The sequence below is a fragment of the Tursiops truncatus genome, chromosome 13 (assembly GCF_011762595.2).
Source record: "Tursiops truncatus isolate mTurTru1 chromosome 13, mTurTru1.mat.Y, whole genome shotgun sequence".
In the NCBI taxonomy this organism is placed as follows: Eukaryota; Metazoa; Chordata; class Mammalia; order Artiodactyla; family Delphinidae; genus Tursiops; species Tursiops truncatus.
Window position 1 is genome coordinate 50,641,510 of NC_047046.1, and position 16,956 is coordinate 50,658,465.

A 16,956-nucleotide genomic window follows, 5' to 3' on the forward strand; every position below is an offset into this window, starting at 1 on the left:
CCGTCAAGTTGATTGACAGCAGGTAGGGTCACCTTGTTGACTCCTCTGATGCCCATGTATGTTTTGTCTCCTGTCTCCGTTAGGCGGGGCAAGAAGCACAGCATCATCCTAAGGACACAGCTGTCCGTGAGGGTCCACGCCTGCATCGGTGAGTGACATCTGCCGGAGGGGATGCTTGTCATCTGCCCTCAGTGATTAAACGTGATGATTAATGCCACTTACGGGAATGAAATGCAATAGTCACCATTTTGCTATCTATGCTGGGGTTAGCCCCTGTCATATATTGTTAGAGATTTGAGGGAAGCTGTTTCTGGCAAGGTTTGGAAACCCTGTCTCATTCTGGCTGCCTTTGCTGTTTGGTTTGTGAACAGAGCTCGAGGTAAGACAGACACATCGGTGATGAGGTTCTTTTTTGGCAATGCTGGGAGAGATGGGCTTCTTCCTGGAGGCTGTGCCTCCAGCCAGTTGAAGTGACCTTTTTTTTTTTTAAATTTATTTTTTTATACAGCAGGTTCTTATGAGTCACCCATTTTATACACATCAGTGTATACATGTCAATCCCAATCTGAAGTGACCTTTACGTGCCTTCTGGTGGCTCTCTGCAGCTCCCTGTGGGGCAGTGGGGCCTGAAGCTCCAGGCTGTGGTCTCAGGAGATTGAAGGGAAGCCTCAGGTCAGTGCAGGACAGGGCACACGTGGATGCAGAGCAATACGGTGTTGAGCGGACGTATTTGTGGTTCAGATGGCTTGCCTGCGGTCACTCGGGAAACCCCACTGACGCCCATTCCTGCAGCCACTGATTTTCCGGGACCCATTGCTTTCCCCATTATACACGTGGGCTGAATGGTAACAAAAGTGGTAATTTATGCTAAGTAGACAGTCTCCATGGGAAGGTGTCCTCCTGGCATTGGGCCAAGTTGAGGCAAGTATGTAATATAAAAAGGAAAAAGAAAGGAACTAAATTTCATTTTATGCATAGAAGTTTTCCATATCTGAGTCATTTTGTGTTTATTTAATACATGTTGTGGTCTTAATTCAGGCCTGCAATTAGCAGAGCGTCAATCATCCTGTCGAGGCCCAGTCTACACCTGGAGTGTGGCATGCATGGGTGGAGTGGAGGGAATCGTCTCTGGTTCCTCTTCTTTCTCCCTGCTTTCCTGTTGGAGACCCAGGGATGGGATGAGGGAACAGCTGGATGTGGAGGGGAAGCTGTGTAATTTTACTTCATTTGGTGTGAAGTGGGTGAGGCTGCAGGTGTCCCGAGGGAGTGTTTGTCTTACTCTGTGGTTGGCGAGTAATTGTGTAGCCGACACGTAAACCTCAGGGGCTGGAGGGTCAGGGCGTCAGGAGGGTTCGTGATCTCGTTGGAGACAAAACGAGATCTGTAGGACCTTCATTACTGACCCTGCTCCTCAACTGCCTGTAGCACTGAGTGACCTTAAAATATGCACCAAAATATGCTTTCTTTATTACTTGCTTTATATTTTTCAAATTATTTTATGTGTATAAATCATGTCTGCCTGAAGAAAAAGCCTGTGACCTATGACTTTGGATGAATTCCCTTCTGACCCTCATCCTGGATCTGGGACGAATCCAGGCACATACCATGTGCTGAATACAACCAATACTGAATATTGGTTGAAATATAGCTGATAACCAGCTGAGATTTGGGACATGGGTATGAATTGGTATTTCCCAGGAACAGTAAGGCTGTGGAAAGCAGATTTACGCTCAAACTGGCTAGATCAAAATCCTAATGAGCTCACTACCTTTTAACAAAATTCATTCTTTGGCAGTATACACTTAAAATGTTTGAAGTACAGGGTTTTTCTAACCAGCTTCCACATTATTGACTCACCGCATTAACTGGTGTATTGTTCTATGGTCCCATGTCATGCATGTAAACACACATCTCATCTCCATGGCACCTGAGCCCCAGCAGCCAGTCCAGCCCACTGTCTCTCAGGACGCCCAGGTCTTCCTATTTGAAGGGTTAAACTGGGTGCTGACGGGATCAGCGTGTTTGTTCTCAAACCTGCTTATGCCAGGTGCACTTACTATTGGAATTATGTAATTTAATGAAATGGGATGTGAACGTTTTATAAACTGATTAAGTACAGGTATACAAAGTCACTGCTGTGAGTATATTGGAAAAGATTCAAAATTAGTTACTACAAAAGCATTTCTGTCAACATGAGTGGGTTGTGATAACTACAGAAGGTGGGGGAATGTTGTAAAAATCCAGAAGGATTCTAGTCTTTGTAAGTTCTAAGACACTGAGATTGGGATTATGTGAGTGGTTCATGAAGGAAGGTCCACGGGGAGTCCCATTAGACCTTTATTCAAAGAAAGGTCATGCCCCAAATGATGTGAGGGTGCATCTCCTGTGCTGTGTGCCTGGCAACCAACTGTGTCTCATCCCAGAGAAACAGGACGGTCAGTCACCATGGCTGCAAGTTAAAGTCTTCAGGTGTGTATGTGTCATTTTTAAAAGATTTCTGCTTTAATCAGTTTTCACCATTAATTAGTTCAGGCCTGAGTGTTTTGGATGAGAGGATTTGACTGTGTGAATTAACATCAATGCCCAAGAAGGCAAAGTTCTTCCTTTGTATTAAAAAACCCTCTTTCCCCTTCCACTTCCTGTTATTGGCAAGATCTGGAATAGATTTATTATAATAGCATTAAATATTATCCTTTGGTTTATGTGTAGACAAAGGAATGTATGCATCGTATGTGTGATGTACCAGCCCCCATTGTGACATATTCTTTCCCGTTCCCAATGGCAATATTAGATGAGATTTCTTTGGGATTAAAAAAAAAAAAAACCAAACCGGGAACAATCTTCAGTTGAAATGGCAAAGGAAAGCATGACAAGGGGAGAAAACCTTTTTCACATCAGTTAGTTGGGTCCTTGTTTCCTTTCAAGGTATTTCCCCTCCTCACCATCTAAGAAATGATTGAGTGATTATAGGCATGGGACAGTGACTGCTGTCTTAGGCCTAGCACTATACGCAGCTCCCCCAAAGACCTACCTTCCCACTGCACGATTGGACCGGAAGGATCCAGGATCACCTTAGGCTCATGGGCTTAAAATGCTGTCAAGTAAATTTCTCCAAAATAATGTCTTCTTCACCCTATATTCTCTTCTCCTTTGTCCCTGATTTAATTAAGTATAGAATGTTTAGAATCCAGGACAGCGTGTGGATGAATTGGAGGAGACATGCCTTTGGAATTCTCCAGTGTTACCTTTGGACCTCTGTACCCATTGGGATGAGAGTGGAGTGGAGCCTTCGTGGTGAGCAACCAGGCAAACCTCATGAGAAATGAAGGCCACGGGGCACTGCTTTGATGGTCCCCGCAAGCAGCCGAGACAGGTCTTTGCTGATAGTAGGAAGCTGGAATGAGATTTTGGTACCGAGAGAGGCCTCAAGCTTTTTGTACCTCTGTGCTCCTCTCCACTGTATTACTTTGCACATTTTTAGTATGACTACTTTTTTTTTTTAAACCTGATTTTTTTTCTTTTTTAAAAAATTTGTTGGCTGTGTTGGGTCTTTGTTGCTGCACGCGGGCTTTCTCTAGTTGCAGCGAGTGGGGGCTACTCTTTGTTGCGGTGCGCAGGCTTCTCATTGCGGTGGCTTCTCTTGTTGTGGAGCACGGGCTCTAGGTACGCGGACTTCAGTAGTTGCAGCACTCGGGCTCAGTGGTTGCGGCACCTGGGCTCTAGGGCGCACAGGCTTCAGTAGTTGTGGCATACGGGCTCAGTAGTTGTGGTTCGCGGCCTCTAGAGCGCAGGCTCAGTAGTTGTGGCACATGGGCTTAGTTGCTCCGCAGCATGTGGAATCTTCCCGGACCAGGGATCGAACCCGTGTCCCCTGTATTGGCAGGCGGATTCTTCACCACTGCGTCACCAGGGAAGTCTCTAGTATGACCACTTGATGTAACATAAGGTAGCAAACAGTGCATACCTTGCCTTCTTAATCTAGCTTCAGCCCCTCAAAAAAACAATGGTCATATTGTGGGCATGAACTTAACAGATATAAATAAAAAAATCTATGACCGGTATGTGAAGTCTGCATTTAATGAGGTTAGCTAGAGAAAATAAATTTTTTGGTCCTAGCAAGTGATCCTGTTGCCAGACACCAGAAAAATGTTCAGAGGGCCAACTGGCTCTGATGACTAAGTCTCATAATGAAGAGAAAAGGAGTGGAAGAATTGTGGAGTAAGGAATGGAATTGAGAATTTAAAAAAAAAATAAGGTTTGAAGTCATTAGAATCCTAAAGTTAATATCTGAGTGTTTTCTACCAGCTGACTTCAAAGGCATTTTGTTCGGATTAAAACCTCTGTGCTTCAGTTGTCTGAAGCAAACCCTGTCTTCTCATCAAGAAAATGAACCCTGTTGATTGATCCTCTGGGACTCATAATGCTGGCACTTTTTTTAAAAATTTTTCTGCAGTACGCGGGCCTCTCACTGCTGTGGCCTCCCCCGTTGCGGAGCACAGTCTCCGGACGCGCAGGCCCAGCGGCCATGGCTCACGGGCCCAGCCGCTCCGCGGCATGTGGGATCTTCCCGGACTGGGGCACGAACCCGCGTCCCCTGCATCGGCAGGCGTACTCTCAACCACTGCGCCACCAAGGAAGCCCTGGCACTTTTAAGCATCCAGCATTGAGTTAAACAAAAGGATAAAAAATTGGCTGAAGATTCCCAAGTGTCATTGGTGCTCGTAGTCAGGAAGAACAGCCCAGTGCAAAGCGTCTTTAGACTTTTTAGAGGCATTTCCCCCAAACCTCTGAGATGATGAGGTCTGCCCGTAAGATAGAGGTGAGCTCGGCAGAAGCTGGCAAGGTGGCCGAAGGGATTAAGCTCTCCACGAGATGAGTCTCATCTCTCATTAAAGGTCAAATCACAGGGATAAAGATATTTTTTAAGCCAAGAAAACCACGTAGGAGAAGACTGCTTCATCCACTGATCAGAAATGTAGTCATTTTCCAGCAACAGAAACATCAACAGAGCGAGGCATCAGTATATCATTTGCAAAGCATTTTCCTCTCGCAGGCAAAGTCATGCAGCTGTGTGCTTTGCACTACTCTGTCACTGCAAGGAGCCGAATGACAAACAGTGGAGCATTTCTTCAAGAACCTTCTAGTACAAGAGTGACTGTGGGGATTCAGCTCATGTGCCAGCCAATGTAGAGAAGGTGGCTCCCTGGGCACAGTGTTGAGAAGGATCCTGAGGCTATGTGGCGTCTAATGGGGAAGGACCCTGTCTCAGTGCCGGCTTTCACTGGCGGTGATGGAGGTAGTGTGTGAGTGTGTGTGGTGCAGACAGCAGCAGCTCAGGGGCTCCTGGTGAGGTACAGTTTCTGTCCAGTGTCTGAACCCCCTCTCGCTATGGTGTAAAGGGCCCTGGGCTTCTGCGTGCAGAGGGTGGGGAATGGAGCCGTGATCCTTGAGCCCTGCCATCAACCCACCTTGTTTCCAGTCCCTTTCTCAGGTTCTGCCTTGCTTCTTATGCCTGTGAATACGAGCAGGGCTCCTCCGTCCTCTCCACCTTGCCGAGCTTTCTGACTCACTGTCTTTCCCTCTCTGCTCAGTGTGAGCTGGGCCCTCCAGGCCCTGCAGGGAGGCTCCCCTCCAGCTACCTTTTCCCATGTTACCCTCACCCCTCAGGCGGGTTGCTGAGTGTCACCTGGATTCCCATGTGGTCCTTACTGCTTCTTGATGTGGACTCTTTGGGGCTCCCATGAAAACTAGGCCTTCTGCTAACATCAGAATGCCTTTCGGACGCTCTTGGGCCTAGTAGCACCCGGGTGGTGCTTCTGTATTAGCTAATGAAGAAGAGGAGCCCCTGGCACCGTGGATGCAGAGGCACCGTGGCCTGTGCAGTGACACGCATTAGCTTGGGTGACCAGCCCGTCTGGGTGCTGGGGTGGAGGCCCGCACAGGTGCTGCTGGCGCCCTGTTGCCCGAGGTGGCAGGGCCCCCACTGCCCACTGGGTATCTGCAGGAACAGAGTAGAACAGTCTGTTCTCTGAGCAGGAGACACCTCTAGAGTCATTCCTTCCCCTCTTGGGCCCCCTGCCCGTCTTCCTCTGACTCTAGGTCTTGGACCTGGGCTTCTTGCCGACTGTGTCCCGCATCCCACAGGAGGCCGGTTCTGTTCTTGTCCTGCCTCTGCAGCCTTGGGTTAGGGGTGGGGTTCCCTCCTGCCCTGTTTGTGGATGTCACAGTGGCCAAACTCACCGTGTCCTGACCAAACTCTTCGCTAGTGGGTTTAGGTGCAGTGGGTCACATTCCTGTTTTCTGTCCTTTGCTGTAGGGATCCAGTGATTCTCCATAAACCCTGGAGCCCACTCCCGTTCCTGCTGTCTTTCTGCGGAGCCCTGAGTGGCTGGCGGTGGTCTTGGCACAAGACGGGCCTGGGTTTGAAATCCTGAGTCTCCCTTTGCAGAAGGAGACTGGTGCCTGTATTGTTTTTTAAAACCTCCTCCCTTTTATACCCCAGCAAGTCTGTGACCCATTTTTGCCCAGAGTTCTGCACTCTAGGTAAAAACAAGCTCTCTGGATTAATCAGATTAAACACTTCTTATCATCTGCTTCCTATTAATCTGTCTCAGCTCCCAGATGACAGACCCCACAGGATGTCCATGTGTCTAGAAGGCCGTTGGGTCTGGGCTGGGGGAGGTCGGCTTGTCAGCCTCTCCCCACTCTGTGTGTAGGGTGGCTCCTCTAAGGTGCCTTACAGTCAAACGGTGATTGACAGATGTGCCCCCTCCCCGACAAAAACAGAAGAAAGGATATGGGAAGGATGTGAAACATACCACCAGCTTGTCAAACAACATATCTGTCACAAATGCTATAGAGTAGATAGATAGATCAGGAAGGATTTGTTGCCAGAAATTTAAAAACAGCTAGAGAATGAATTTAAAGAATGGCTCTACCATCTGCAGACATGCAGGTAGACATAAATATGGGGGTGAATAAAGAAAAGGAGACACAAACTATGAGAGAGCACGAGAACCTTCCAGGTACAGCTGGAAACTCAGGTCAGCTATGGAAATTAAGAGGCATCAAGAAAGGGAATATGCACACGAGCAAATGTGAGTTGCACAGGCAAGAAAAGCTGGTGTATCAGGGTCCCTTTTGGCAGGTTTATTTCGTGTTTGTGCTCTCCACCCCTGACCCAAGAATTTTACCTTATTTAAATGATTTATTCATTGCCCCTATAGGACTTTGTTACCTCTCCTCTCTAAGGATCTCTAGATGTTGAATGATAGAATTTGAATGTTGCCTTGGAACCATTATCATTGTGTTTGCTTTGCATTGTCCTAGTGAAATTCTAGCCAACAAAAAAATTGACACTGGAGAATGTAGTCGTATTGGTGGAGACACCTGTAGCAGATGTTACAAGACAAGTTTAAACCATGTGCTGGCAGTTAGACTCCAAAGTTCACCTTAGTTCTGTCTAGAAAACAACCCCTGGTAAAGAAGCCACCGTGCTTTCGATTTCTTCAAGAGTGTCCTGGGACTTCCCTGGTGGTACAGTGGTTAAGAATCTGCCTACCAATGCAGGGGACACGGTTCGATCCCTGGTCTGGGAAGATCCCAAATGCTGCGGAGCAACTAAGCCGGTGAGCCGCAACTACTGAACCTGCGCTCTAGAGCCCACGAGCCACAACTACTGAGCCCACGTGCCACAGCTTCTGAAACCCACGTGCCTAGAGCCCATGCTCTGCAACAAGAGAAGCCACCGCGATGAGAAGCTCACACACCACAAGGAAGAATAGCCCCCGCTCGCCGCAACTAGAGGAAGCCCGCGTGCAGCAATGAAGACCCAACACAGCCCAAAATTAATTAATTAATTAATTATTTAAAAAAGAGTGTCTTTCCTATAATACTTTCCACTCACAGGTCTGCCCCGCATGTGGGGTGCAATGCAAACTCTTGTGCCTGGCTCCCTGCGCTTGTGCCGATCCCCGTGAAGAGACAGACTTGTTCTTACCATGGATCAATAAAAGTGTATGTCAGGAAACAAATGCTTTGTCTCATTACTAGAGACATTGATATCCAGAGGGCTTGGGAGCTGAAAAGTAAGATGGATGGCTTGCAAGTGTCCTGCTACATGGAGATTCTCCAGGGATTGGGTGTACACTCATGTACTTTTCAGGTCTTTCCGAGAGACTTGGAGAAAACAGATTTTTGGGGAGGCGGATTCTTTGGGCATTTTACCAATTTCTGTTGTGTTAGAAATACCTAATGGGAAATATTTTAACTTGGAAAAAAACACATGGAAAGCATTAGTAGTTCAGCAAAACATGCAGCCAGTTGAAGATTTAATTCAAAGGAGAAAAAAAGGTGTTGGAGAATTTGTTAAAGTGCTGTTGGTCTCCAGTTCACATAATAGAGTCATAGCGACGAAATGGCAAAGGAGAAAATTAAGGTTAGTATAACTGAAATCTTGTTAGCATCACTGAAAAGAACAAATTCTGTTGTTAATTATACCCAGAGGTGATATGATGTATCTGTATCCTAGTAACTGCACTGTGATGGTGTGGGCAGGAAGGGGGTGTACTTTACAAGGATGTAGGGGAATCTTTGTGGGACGAAGTATAGTGCTAGGTGTGCATTTAACACTTCAGTCATTTCCTAGTCTTTTAGAAAGCCTCCACTTTAGATTCAATGGTCCACTTAATAACAATCTTAAAATTAGATAATGCAGCTACAGTATTTCAAAAGTTGTAAAATGCTACAGAGATGATTAGTTTGAGAAGAACTAACCCTAACCCTAAACTGTAGATTGTTTATCTCAGCCATTTAAAAAAGGTCATGGGAACCACGTTCACTGAATGACACCGTTGCAGTTTTTCCTTTCTCACCCACGTTTCACGGACCCTCACTAGCCCTCCTGAGCCTCGGGAGGGGCTGAGACAGGTGGGCATTTTCTCAAGGCCACGTGCTTGGGAGGTGCAGGGAGTAAGGCTTGACGCTCTCAATTCCCTGACTGGTGGTCTTTGCCCTGGCCTGCTGCTTCTCTTTTTAGGCCATTTTATATAGTCTTTAGCCCTTTTCTAGATATGTGATTGCAGATACCAATGCAACTTTCTGGTTTGAAAAGTCTGAGAAAGGCTGCCGAAACATCTAAGGTAACATTTTCCCTAAGTGAAGTTTCCTCAGGCTTCAAAGGACGGTCTTGCAGTCGAGTTCCTGTGTGCTTCACAGATTGTCTTAGGGAAAAGCAAACAGCCCAGAGAAATGGATTTCACCCTTCAAGAGCTGACCACGTTTAGTAATGCAGTTAAAATCCCTTCTTCTGAGCTGGGCTGCCGACTCCTGGAGATGGAGTTGGAGCTTCTGGGTCCCTTCCAGGCTACATCCTGACCCACTGGACACATGGCCTCTCGTTTTGGGCTTCGTGTTGGGAAGTCCCTGGAAATGGTTGCCTCTGGCTTTAGGAGCTGCCCAAAAGGAACAGAAGGGCTCTGGGCTGGAAGCCATGAGTCTTCCTGTTCCTGGTTTGGAGATCTGGTTCTCATCTGGGAAGATCTATGAGGTAGGGATTCTGTGTCGGGTAGAGGCTACCTCTTGAGTATTGAAGGTGGACTGTTTTGTGTCCAGCCTACAGAAGCTGACCTCAAATTATTTGTTGAGTAAATAAAGCCTCTTGTGATATTGTGGTTTGTATTAAGAAATGTGTATTTGGTCTTCATCCTGTTTCTGGCACAGAGCTCCTAAAGCACTTGGGATTTCCTAAGTGATGAGAGCCACAAAGATGTTTTTTGTTATATTAACAAGGTGACTTTTGGACCCCCATCTAGGGATGGGGGCTGGTTGCCAGTGGAGCCAACCATGTGATTAGAGGGTTGGAACTTTCCGATTTACCTCCTGACCTTTGGGGAGATAAGAGGGGCTAGAGGTTGAATGAATCACCAGTGGGCAATGATCTAATCAGTCATGACCATATAATGAAGCCTCCATTAAAAACCCCAAAAGGATGGGGTTCAGAGAACTTCTGGGTTGGTGAACCCATGGAGATTCAGGGAGAGTGGCAGGCGAGAAGAGGGCATGGAAGATCCTTGCCCTTTCTCTTTCCTTTGCCCTGTGCATCTTTTCCATGTGGCTGTTCCTGAGTTACATCCTTCTCTAATGAACTGGTGACCTAGTGAGTAAAATGTTTCTCTAAGTTCTATGAGCTGCTCTAGCAAATTAATCAAACCCAAGGAGTGGTTCATTGGAACCTCTGATCTATTGCTGGTTGATCAGAAGCATGGGTGACAACCTGGACCTGGGATTGGCCTCTGAAGTGGGGTGGGGGCAGTCTTGTGGGACCACTTGTAGGACAACTACTGAGCCCAGGTAGATAGTGTCAGCGTTGAGGTGAATTGTAGGACACCCAGCTGGTGGGCTGAGGATTGCTTGCTGGTGTGGGGAACACACACACATACACACACACACACACACACACACACACACACGTTGGAATTGGGTCCAGGAACCCAAAAGAGCCACTGAGAAGACTGCAGAACTGACGTGTATTTAAGTTTAATTCGTTTGCTTCAGAAATGAATTTCTTTGGTATTTTCTCAGAAAGAAGAATAAAAGGCAGTAAATAGAATGTGAAAGCAAATAGAAAGTAACAAAGCTGTGAAAGTGGGTAGAATGTCATTTAAAGAGTATTTCCAGGAGGACTGTCAGTTCTGTGAGGTCTTGTGTGAAGCTGGAGAGACACAGTCCGTGGTTGCTCGTGGCCTGGGTGCTAGGCAGAGTGATGTGAGTGGGGCCTGAGGGGCCACTCGCTCCCTCTACCCTGGGTGGTCTGGGCCCCTCGTGGAGCTGTGACCTTTAAGTCTGGGTCCTGTGGTTGGAGGTAAGATGGTGGTGATTTGGGCTAATGACCTGATATAAGACTCCTCTGGGGAACAGAGCCTGCATCACTTCTTTTAAGGAATGAGGTGGGATGCTCCTGGCCCCAAATGTAACAAGCTGATGACAGACCATTGAAGAACAAATGAAGGAGACGGTGAAGCGTCATGAAGGGTGATCGTGGATGTTCCCGTGACCAGTGGTCGAGTGTGCCTCAGTGGGCATGCTGGTTCCGATTGTTCAGAGTGGGTGTAGCCAAGGCCTGGCGGGTGACCCGTGCAGGCGGCATATGACGACTTTTGAGAGCCCTTCTAGCCCGACTGTCCCCTGTTCTTTGGCAGTCTCCTTCCTGGGTGAGTGAGGTGTGTGCCCTAGATGTCACCTAGGGATGGATGGATGGATGGATGGAAAGAGCACAGGGATTTAGGTCTGAAGATTTTGTCTGAAAGCAGATTCAGTGTCATTATGAATCACAAAGCAGATTCAGTGTCATTATGAATCGCGCCCTGCCACGGTGCCGTTGTCCAGGGAAGGAGGACAAACGCTGGCTTCGCCTGGGGCGTTTTGGGGGGCATTGTGCTGCATCTGAGTCACCCCCAGGCCCTGTCAGCTGCCACTATTGAGCACCTGCTTTGTACAGGGTGCTTGACATAGGTTATGTCATTTATCGTCCTGACACATTCGTTATCCTTACTTTACAGAAGAAGAAAGTGAGATTCAAAGACGTTTGGTAGCTTGCCCAGCGACAGAGGGCTGGACAGCAGAGCTGGATTCTAATCCACATCTGTCCACTGTTGAATGGAACAGTACAGTTTTGTTACTTTTTACCAAGTTTTTCTTTTATAAAAGCAGAAAGGGCAATTTCCACTGCATTCCCTTCCCACCAGACACTGAGTGAAGTGCTCTGTAGATATTATCTCCTTTAATCCTCACAACAACCTCTGAGGGGGATTACTGTTCCCATTTAACATAGGAGGAGACTGAGGCACTCGTGGTCTGATTGCTTGGCCAAGGTGCTGAGGGGAGTATATGACAGAGCTGAGATACTCACCGGGTCTTCCTGACTCCAGGGCCTGCCCTCGCGCTAGCTGGCCTTGATCGGATGCTCACCGTGCTCCAGGCCTCTGCTGAGCCCTTCGAGAGAACACAGGCTCTAGAGTCAGACCTGCCTCTGAGGAGCTGTGTGACCTTCAGCAAGTAACCTCACCTCTCTGAGCCTCCATGTCCTCATTTATCAAGAGGGAATGATAGTATCTCCTTAAAGCATCATCGTGAGGATTAAATATTTCATTGGTGCTGGATCCAGTTTTTAAAAACAAAGCTTATATCGTGTATTGATTTGTGGGCTCAGAGAACGGGTATGTGCTTTAGAATCAGACAAATTGGGGTTTGAATGCCAGCCCTGCCTCTGTGTGTCTATGAGTAAGTTACTCAACCCTCTGAGGTCTATCTGCTTATTTGTGACAGAGAGGACAAGGGGGTCCTGGTGCCTGCCCCCTGGCAGTGATGTAAATATTTATGGAGATAGTGTGTGTACAGGCCCAAGCATGGTGCCCGGCACATGCTACCTGGGGTAAATGGTGGTGAATATCATCGTCATTTTCACAAAGTTTGTGTTTTGTTGCTTTGCAGCTTGTTAGAGCACCATTGAAATGTAATTATCCAGTGGTTCTTAAAGGAAATTACCTTTAGGGTGTCTGATTTATTCTCAGACAGAACTGACTTGTATGAAATGCATGTCTTCTCTCCAATTCTTGAATGACCCTGTGTTCCTTATCCAGAACTGGATCCCAGGGTTGTATTAAATGTTAAAATGCAACAATGAATTGTAGAACTCTTAAATATGAAACGCAACTAATACCGAACTAATGTATTCAAAGTATGTTTTACCCGCTGCCCTTTTCTGATTGGCAGATTTGAAACTATAGGTCAGTAAATTTCCATTAACATTCTCTTTGATATTACACAATGGAGTTGGCCAACCCGAGAAATGAAGGGCCACTCTGAGTCTTAATGTAGCTAGTGACATTGGGGTCATTTTTGTGGTTCTCTTCTCTTTAATTATCCCGGTTTTGATACATTTTTGAATGCTTCAGTTTTGGCAGACATCAAATAGCATGTTTACTGAAAAACTCTCTTCTTCATTGAAATGAAGTGGGTTTTGTGTTAGTGAAGGCAGCTTTTCTCCCCCATTCTTTGTGTTCCCAGATCGTGTTCTCCAGAAGGGACTGCTGAAATAGAGGATAAAGCTTCTCAGAAATCAGACAGTCAAATGTATGAAAAGAAATAAAAACACCATAACATAATGCCTAGTGCTAGTTACATTGTATCATAATTTTAGGGTTGAAAAATTATGCTCTAAGCACCATAAAAGTAGTAAAAAAAATTCTATATGAGTTGACATTTACAAAATGCTCAGAGATGAGCTGTTCCAATTGTATCTAAAAATACAATCAGTATGTTTGTTAACAACTATACTAGTGATGGTAAACTTTCAGTACACATATAACAGTGATATTGTCAACTGACTCAGTATCCTGGGGATTTTAAAAAATGACTTGTTTGGCCTAGGTTTCTTTAAGCAGCTGTCCCATGATGTCATGTGCTGACCTCTCCTGCCCCTAATTTCCCTGCAGTGAGCTGGTGGCTCAGGGCGCCTGGGTGTGGGGAGTGGGTGATTGGGTTGGTGAGGGTGATATGGGTGGCCTTTGTCCCCTTCACCAGGCGTTGGCTCCGAGGACTCTGAGGCCACCAGGAAGCAGTGCAGAGTGCCACGGAGTGCTTTGCACTTCATCAGAAAGCCAGAAAAACAATTACCAGCTCGTTAGGGACTCTACAGAGGAGCTCACAAAGCTGCCTGGCTAGGGATTGCCAAGGCTGGGTGAATCACTGATGTCATTTGTGCTGTAGAGTTTTTTTTTTTCGCGGTACACGGGCCTCTCACTGTTGTGGCCTCTCCCGTTGCGGAGCACAGGCTCCGGATGCGCGGCTCAGCGGCCATGGCTCACGGGCCCAGCCGCTCCGCGGCATGTGGGATCTTCCCAGATCGGGGCACGAACCCGTGTCCCCTGCATCGGCAGGCGGACTCTCAACCACTGCGCCACCAGGGAAGCCCTGTGCTGTAGATTTTTTTTTTTGGATAGAAGATAGTGAAGTCTTGAAGAGAAGTGTGTCTGTTGAGATGGCCTCCCAGAATGCCTGAAACAACTCAGGCCAGGCTTCTTGAGGGCAGAGTACTGGTATGTGCCCACTGCAGGTATCTGGATGGGGGAGTCAGGGGCAACTTGGCCTTGGGGTTCTAGTTGCAGCCCTGCCTCCCCTCGACTCTCCTCCAAGGTTTGGGGTTCAGTCCTTTCCAGAGTCTGACTTGAGGCCTGGCCTTTGTCAGGACTCTTAGGGGGCTCCAGGCTGTGGCATCCTGCTTGGGGGGCTTAGGGAATGTGGGGTTCTCACTCATGGGCAGGGCAGTCGGGCCTTGTGGGAAGGACTTGAAATGTCACCTGCCTAGACTCCAAGATTAAATATTTAAAACATATCAGTTTTTATTTTATATAATCCTCCTTTGGCATGTCTTCATTTTTCTTAAACAAATGGCTTAGAAGACAAAATAAGAAATAAAAAATAAATAAAAAAGCAGGTGTCCTGGAGAGGTCCTGCTGAGGTCTGGGGGCCCAGACTGTAGCTGAGGGTGTTGGTCCCTCTTCAGGGGTGTTCTGGTTGAGGGGAGCTGGCAGGTAAGGGTGGAACCCTGGGAGACAGGATTCTGATTCCAGTACCAGCATCGTCAGGGGGCCAGGCCCGGGACATGCCACTGACTTCTTCATAAATGGAGACCCTTGCGTTTCCCTTCGGAGCTGGTGAAAGGACTGATGAGCCTGGAGGCCGTCTTAGCTCAAGAACCCGGCATCCAGCTGCCCTGCAGGATTTCCATGAACAGGAGCTTTGTTGCTGCTACTGTCAAGATTAAACAGTAACTTAGGGGTGGGATTTAAAATATCACTGTCATTTATATTACTGTAATGTGAGAAATATTCAGCTTTCCATCTGACTTAGAAAATAACTCATCAACATTTATGAAATGCTTCCTGGGGGCCACCACTGTGTGAAGTGCTATAAAGGAAATAAATAGGTACATAGTAAATGCAGTACAAATATGAACCAATTCCCTCTACTTAAAAAAAAATTTTTTTTAATTGAAGTATAGTTGATTTACATGTGTGAGTTTCTGGTGTACAGCAAAGTGATTCAGCTATATATATATATACAGACATATACACACACACATATATATACACGTGTGTGTTTTTGTATATATATATATTCTTTTTCAGATTCTTTTCCATTATAGTTTATTACAAGATATTGAATATAGTTCCCTGTGCTATACAGTAGGACCTTGTTGTTTATCTATTTTATATTATAGAATAGTTTATATCTGCTCATCTCAAACTCCTAATTTATCCCTCCCACCTTTCCCCTTTGGTAACCATAAGTTTGTTTTCTATGTCTGTGGGTCTGTTTCTGTTTTGTAAATAAGTTCATTTGTATCAGTTTTAGATTCCACATATAAGTGATATATGATATTTATCGTTCTCTGTTTGACTTACTTTACTTAGTGTGATAATCTCTAGGCTCATCCATGTTGCTACAAATGGCATCATTGTATTCTTTTTTATGACTAATATTCCATTGTGTGTATGTGTGTGTGTGTGTGTATATATATATATATATATATATATATATATATTTAGGACATTTAGGTTGCTTCCATGTCTTGGCTGTTGTAAATAGTGCTGCTGTGAACATTAGGGTACATGTATCTTTTTGAGTTAGAGTTTTCATCTTTTCTGGATATATGCCCAGGAGTGGGATTGCTGGTTCATATGGTAGTTCTATTTTTAGTTTTTTAAGGAACCTCCATACTGTTCTCCATAGTGGCTGCACCAATTTATGTTCCCACCAACAGCGTTAGCAGGGTTCCCTTTTCTCTACAACCTCTCCAGCATTTATCATTTGTAGACTTTTTGGTGATGGCCGTTCTGATTGGTGTGAGGTGATACCTCATGGTAGTTTTGATTTGCATTTCTCTAACACTTAGCGATTTTGAGCATCTTTTCATGTGCCTATTGGCCATCTGTATGTCTTCTTTGGAGCATTGTCTATTTAGGTTTTCTGCCCAGTTTTTGACAGGGTTGTTTGTCTTTTTGTTATTGAGCTGTATGAGCTGTTTGTATATTATGGAAATTAAGGCCTTATTTGTTGCATTGTTTGCAAATATTGTCTCCCAGTCTGTAGGTTGTCTTTTCATTTTGTTTATGGTTTCCTTTATAAGCTGTGCAAAAGCTTATAAGTTTGGTTAGATCCCATTTGTTTATTTTTTGCTTTTATTTCTATTGCCTTGGAAGACTGACCTAAGGAAACATTGGTACGATTTAGGTTAGAGAATGTTTTGGCTATGTTCTCTTCTAGGAGTTTAATGGTGTCATGTCTTATATTTAAGTCTGTAAGCCATTTTGAGTTTATTTTTGTATATGGTGTGAGGGAGTGTTCTAACTTCATTGATTTACATGCAGCTGTCCAGCTTTCCCAACATCACTTGCTTGAAGAGACTGTCTTTTCTCCATTGTATATTCTTGCCTTCTTTGTCATAGATTAATTGGCCGTAGATATGTGGGTTTATTTCTGGGCTCTCTAATCTGTTGCATTGATCCATATGTCTGTTTTTGTGCAGATACCATGTGCTGTTTTGATTACTGTACCTTAATAGTATTGTCTGAAGTCTGGGAGCAGTTCCCTCTACTCTTGATTCTAACTGGAAGCTGTGTGCTTGAAGTTTCCAGGCGAGCAGCCTGCCCCTGTGGTGGGCCGGTGGTCATTCCCTGAGCTGCTAGGAAGCCCTCTGGCCCCAGGTGCAAGGCCAGCTCTCTCCTGAGCTGTGTCAGTGGTCTTCTGGCTCCATTAGTCTGCCTGGTGTGCCTCTTTTCCCACATGCTTCTGAATTCAGGGGGGAAGGTCCACAGTGTTATCCCTGGACCCCGTTAGCCCCACAGAGAAGGTCTCTGCAGACGGGGCTCAGGAGTTGGGGATGTGAGTACTTTT

At 45.9% G+C, this 16,956-nt stretch overlaps 1 protein-coding gene across 8 annotated transcripts in view; it reads left to right on the top strand.

Moving 5' to 3' along the window:
- Positions 1-16,956, top strand: part of FHOD3 (formin homology 2 domain containing 3) — a 493,863-nt gene that overhangs the window by 71,958 nt on the left and 404,949 nt on the right. For all 8 annotated transcript variants that reach the window (XM_073790663.1, XM_073790659.1, XM_073790662.1 and 5 more), the window contains one exon: positions 84-148. In XM_073790663.1, the coding sequence (XP_073646764.1) occupies positions 84-148 (65 nt within the window). The remainder of the gene's footprint in view (positions 1-83; positions 149-16,956) is intronic.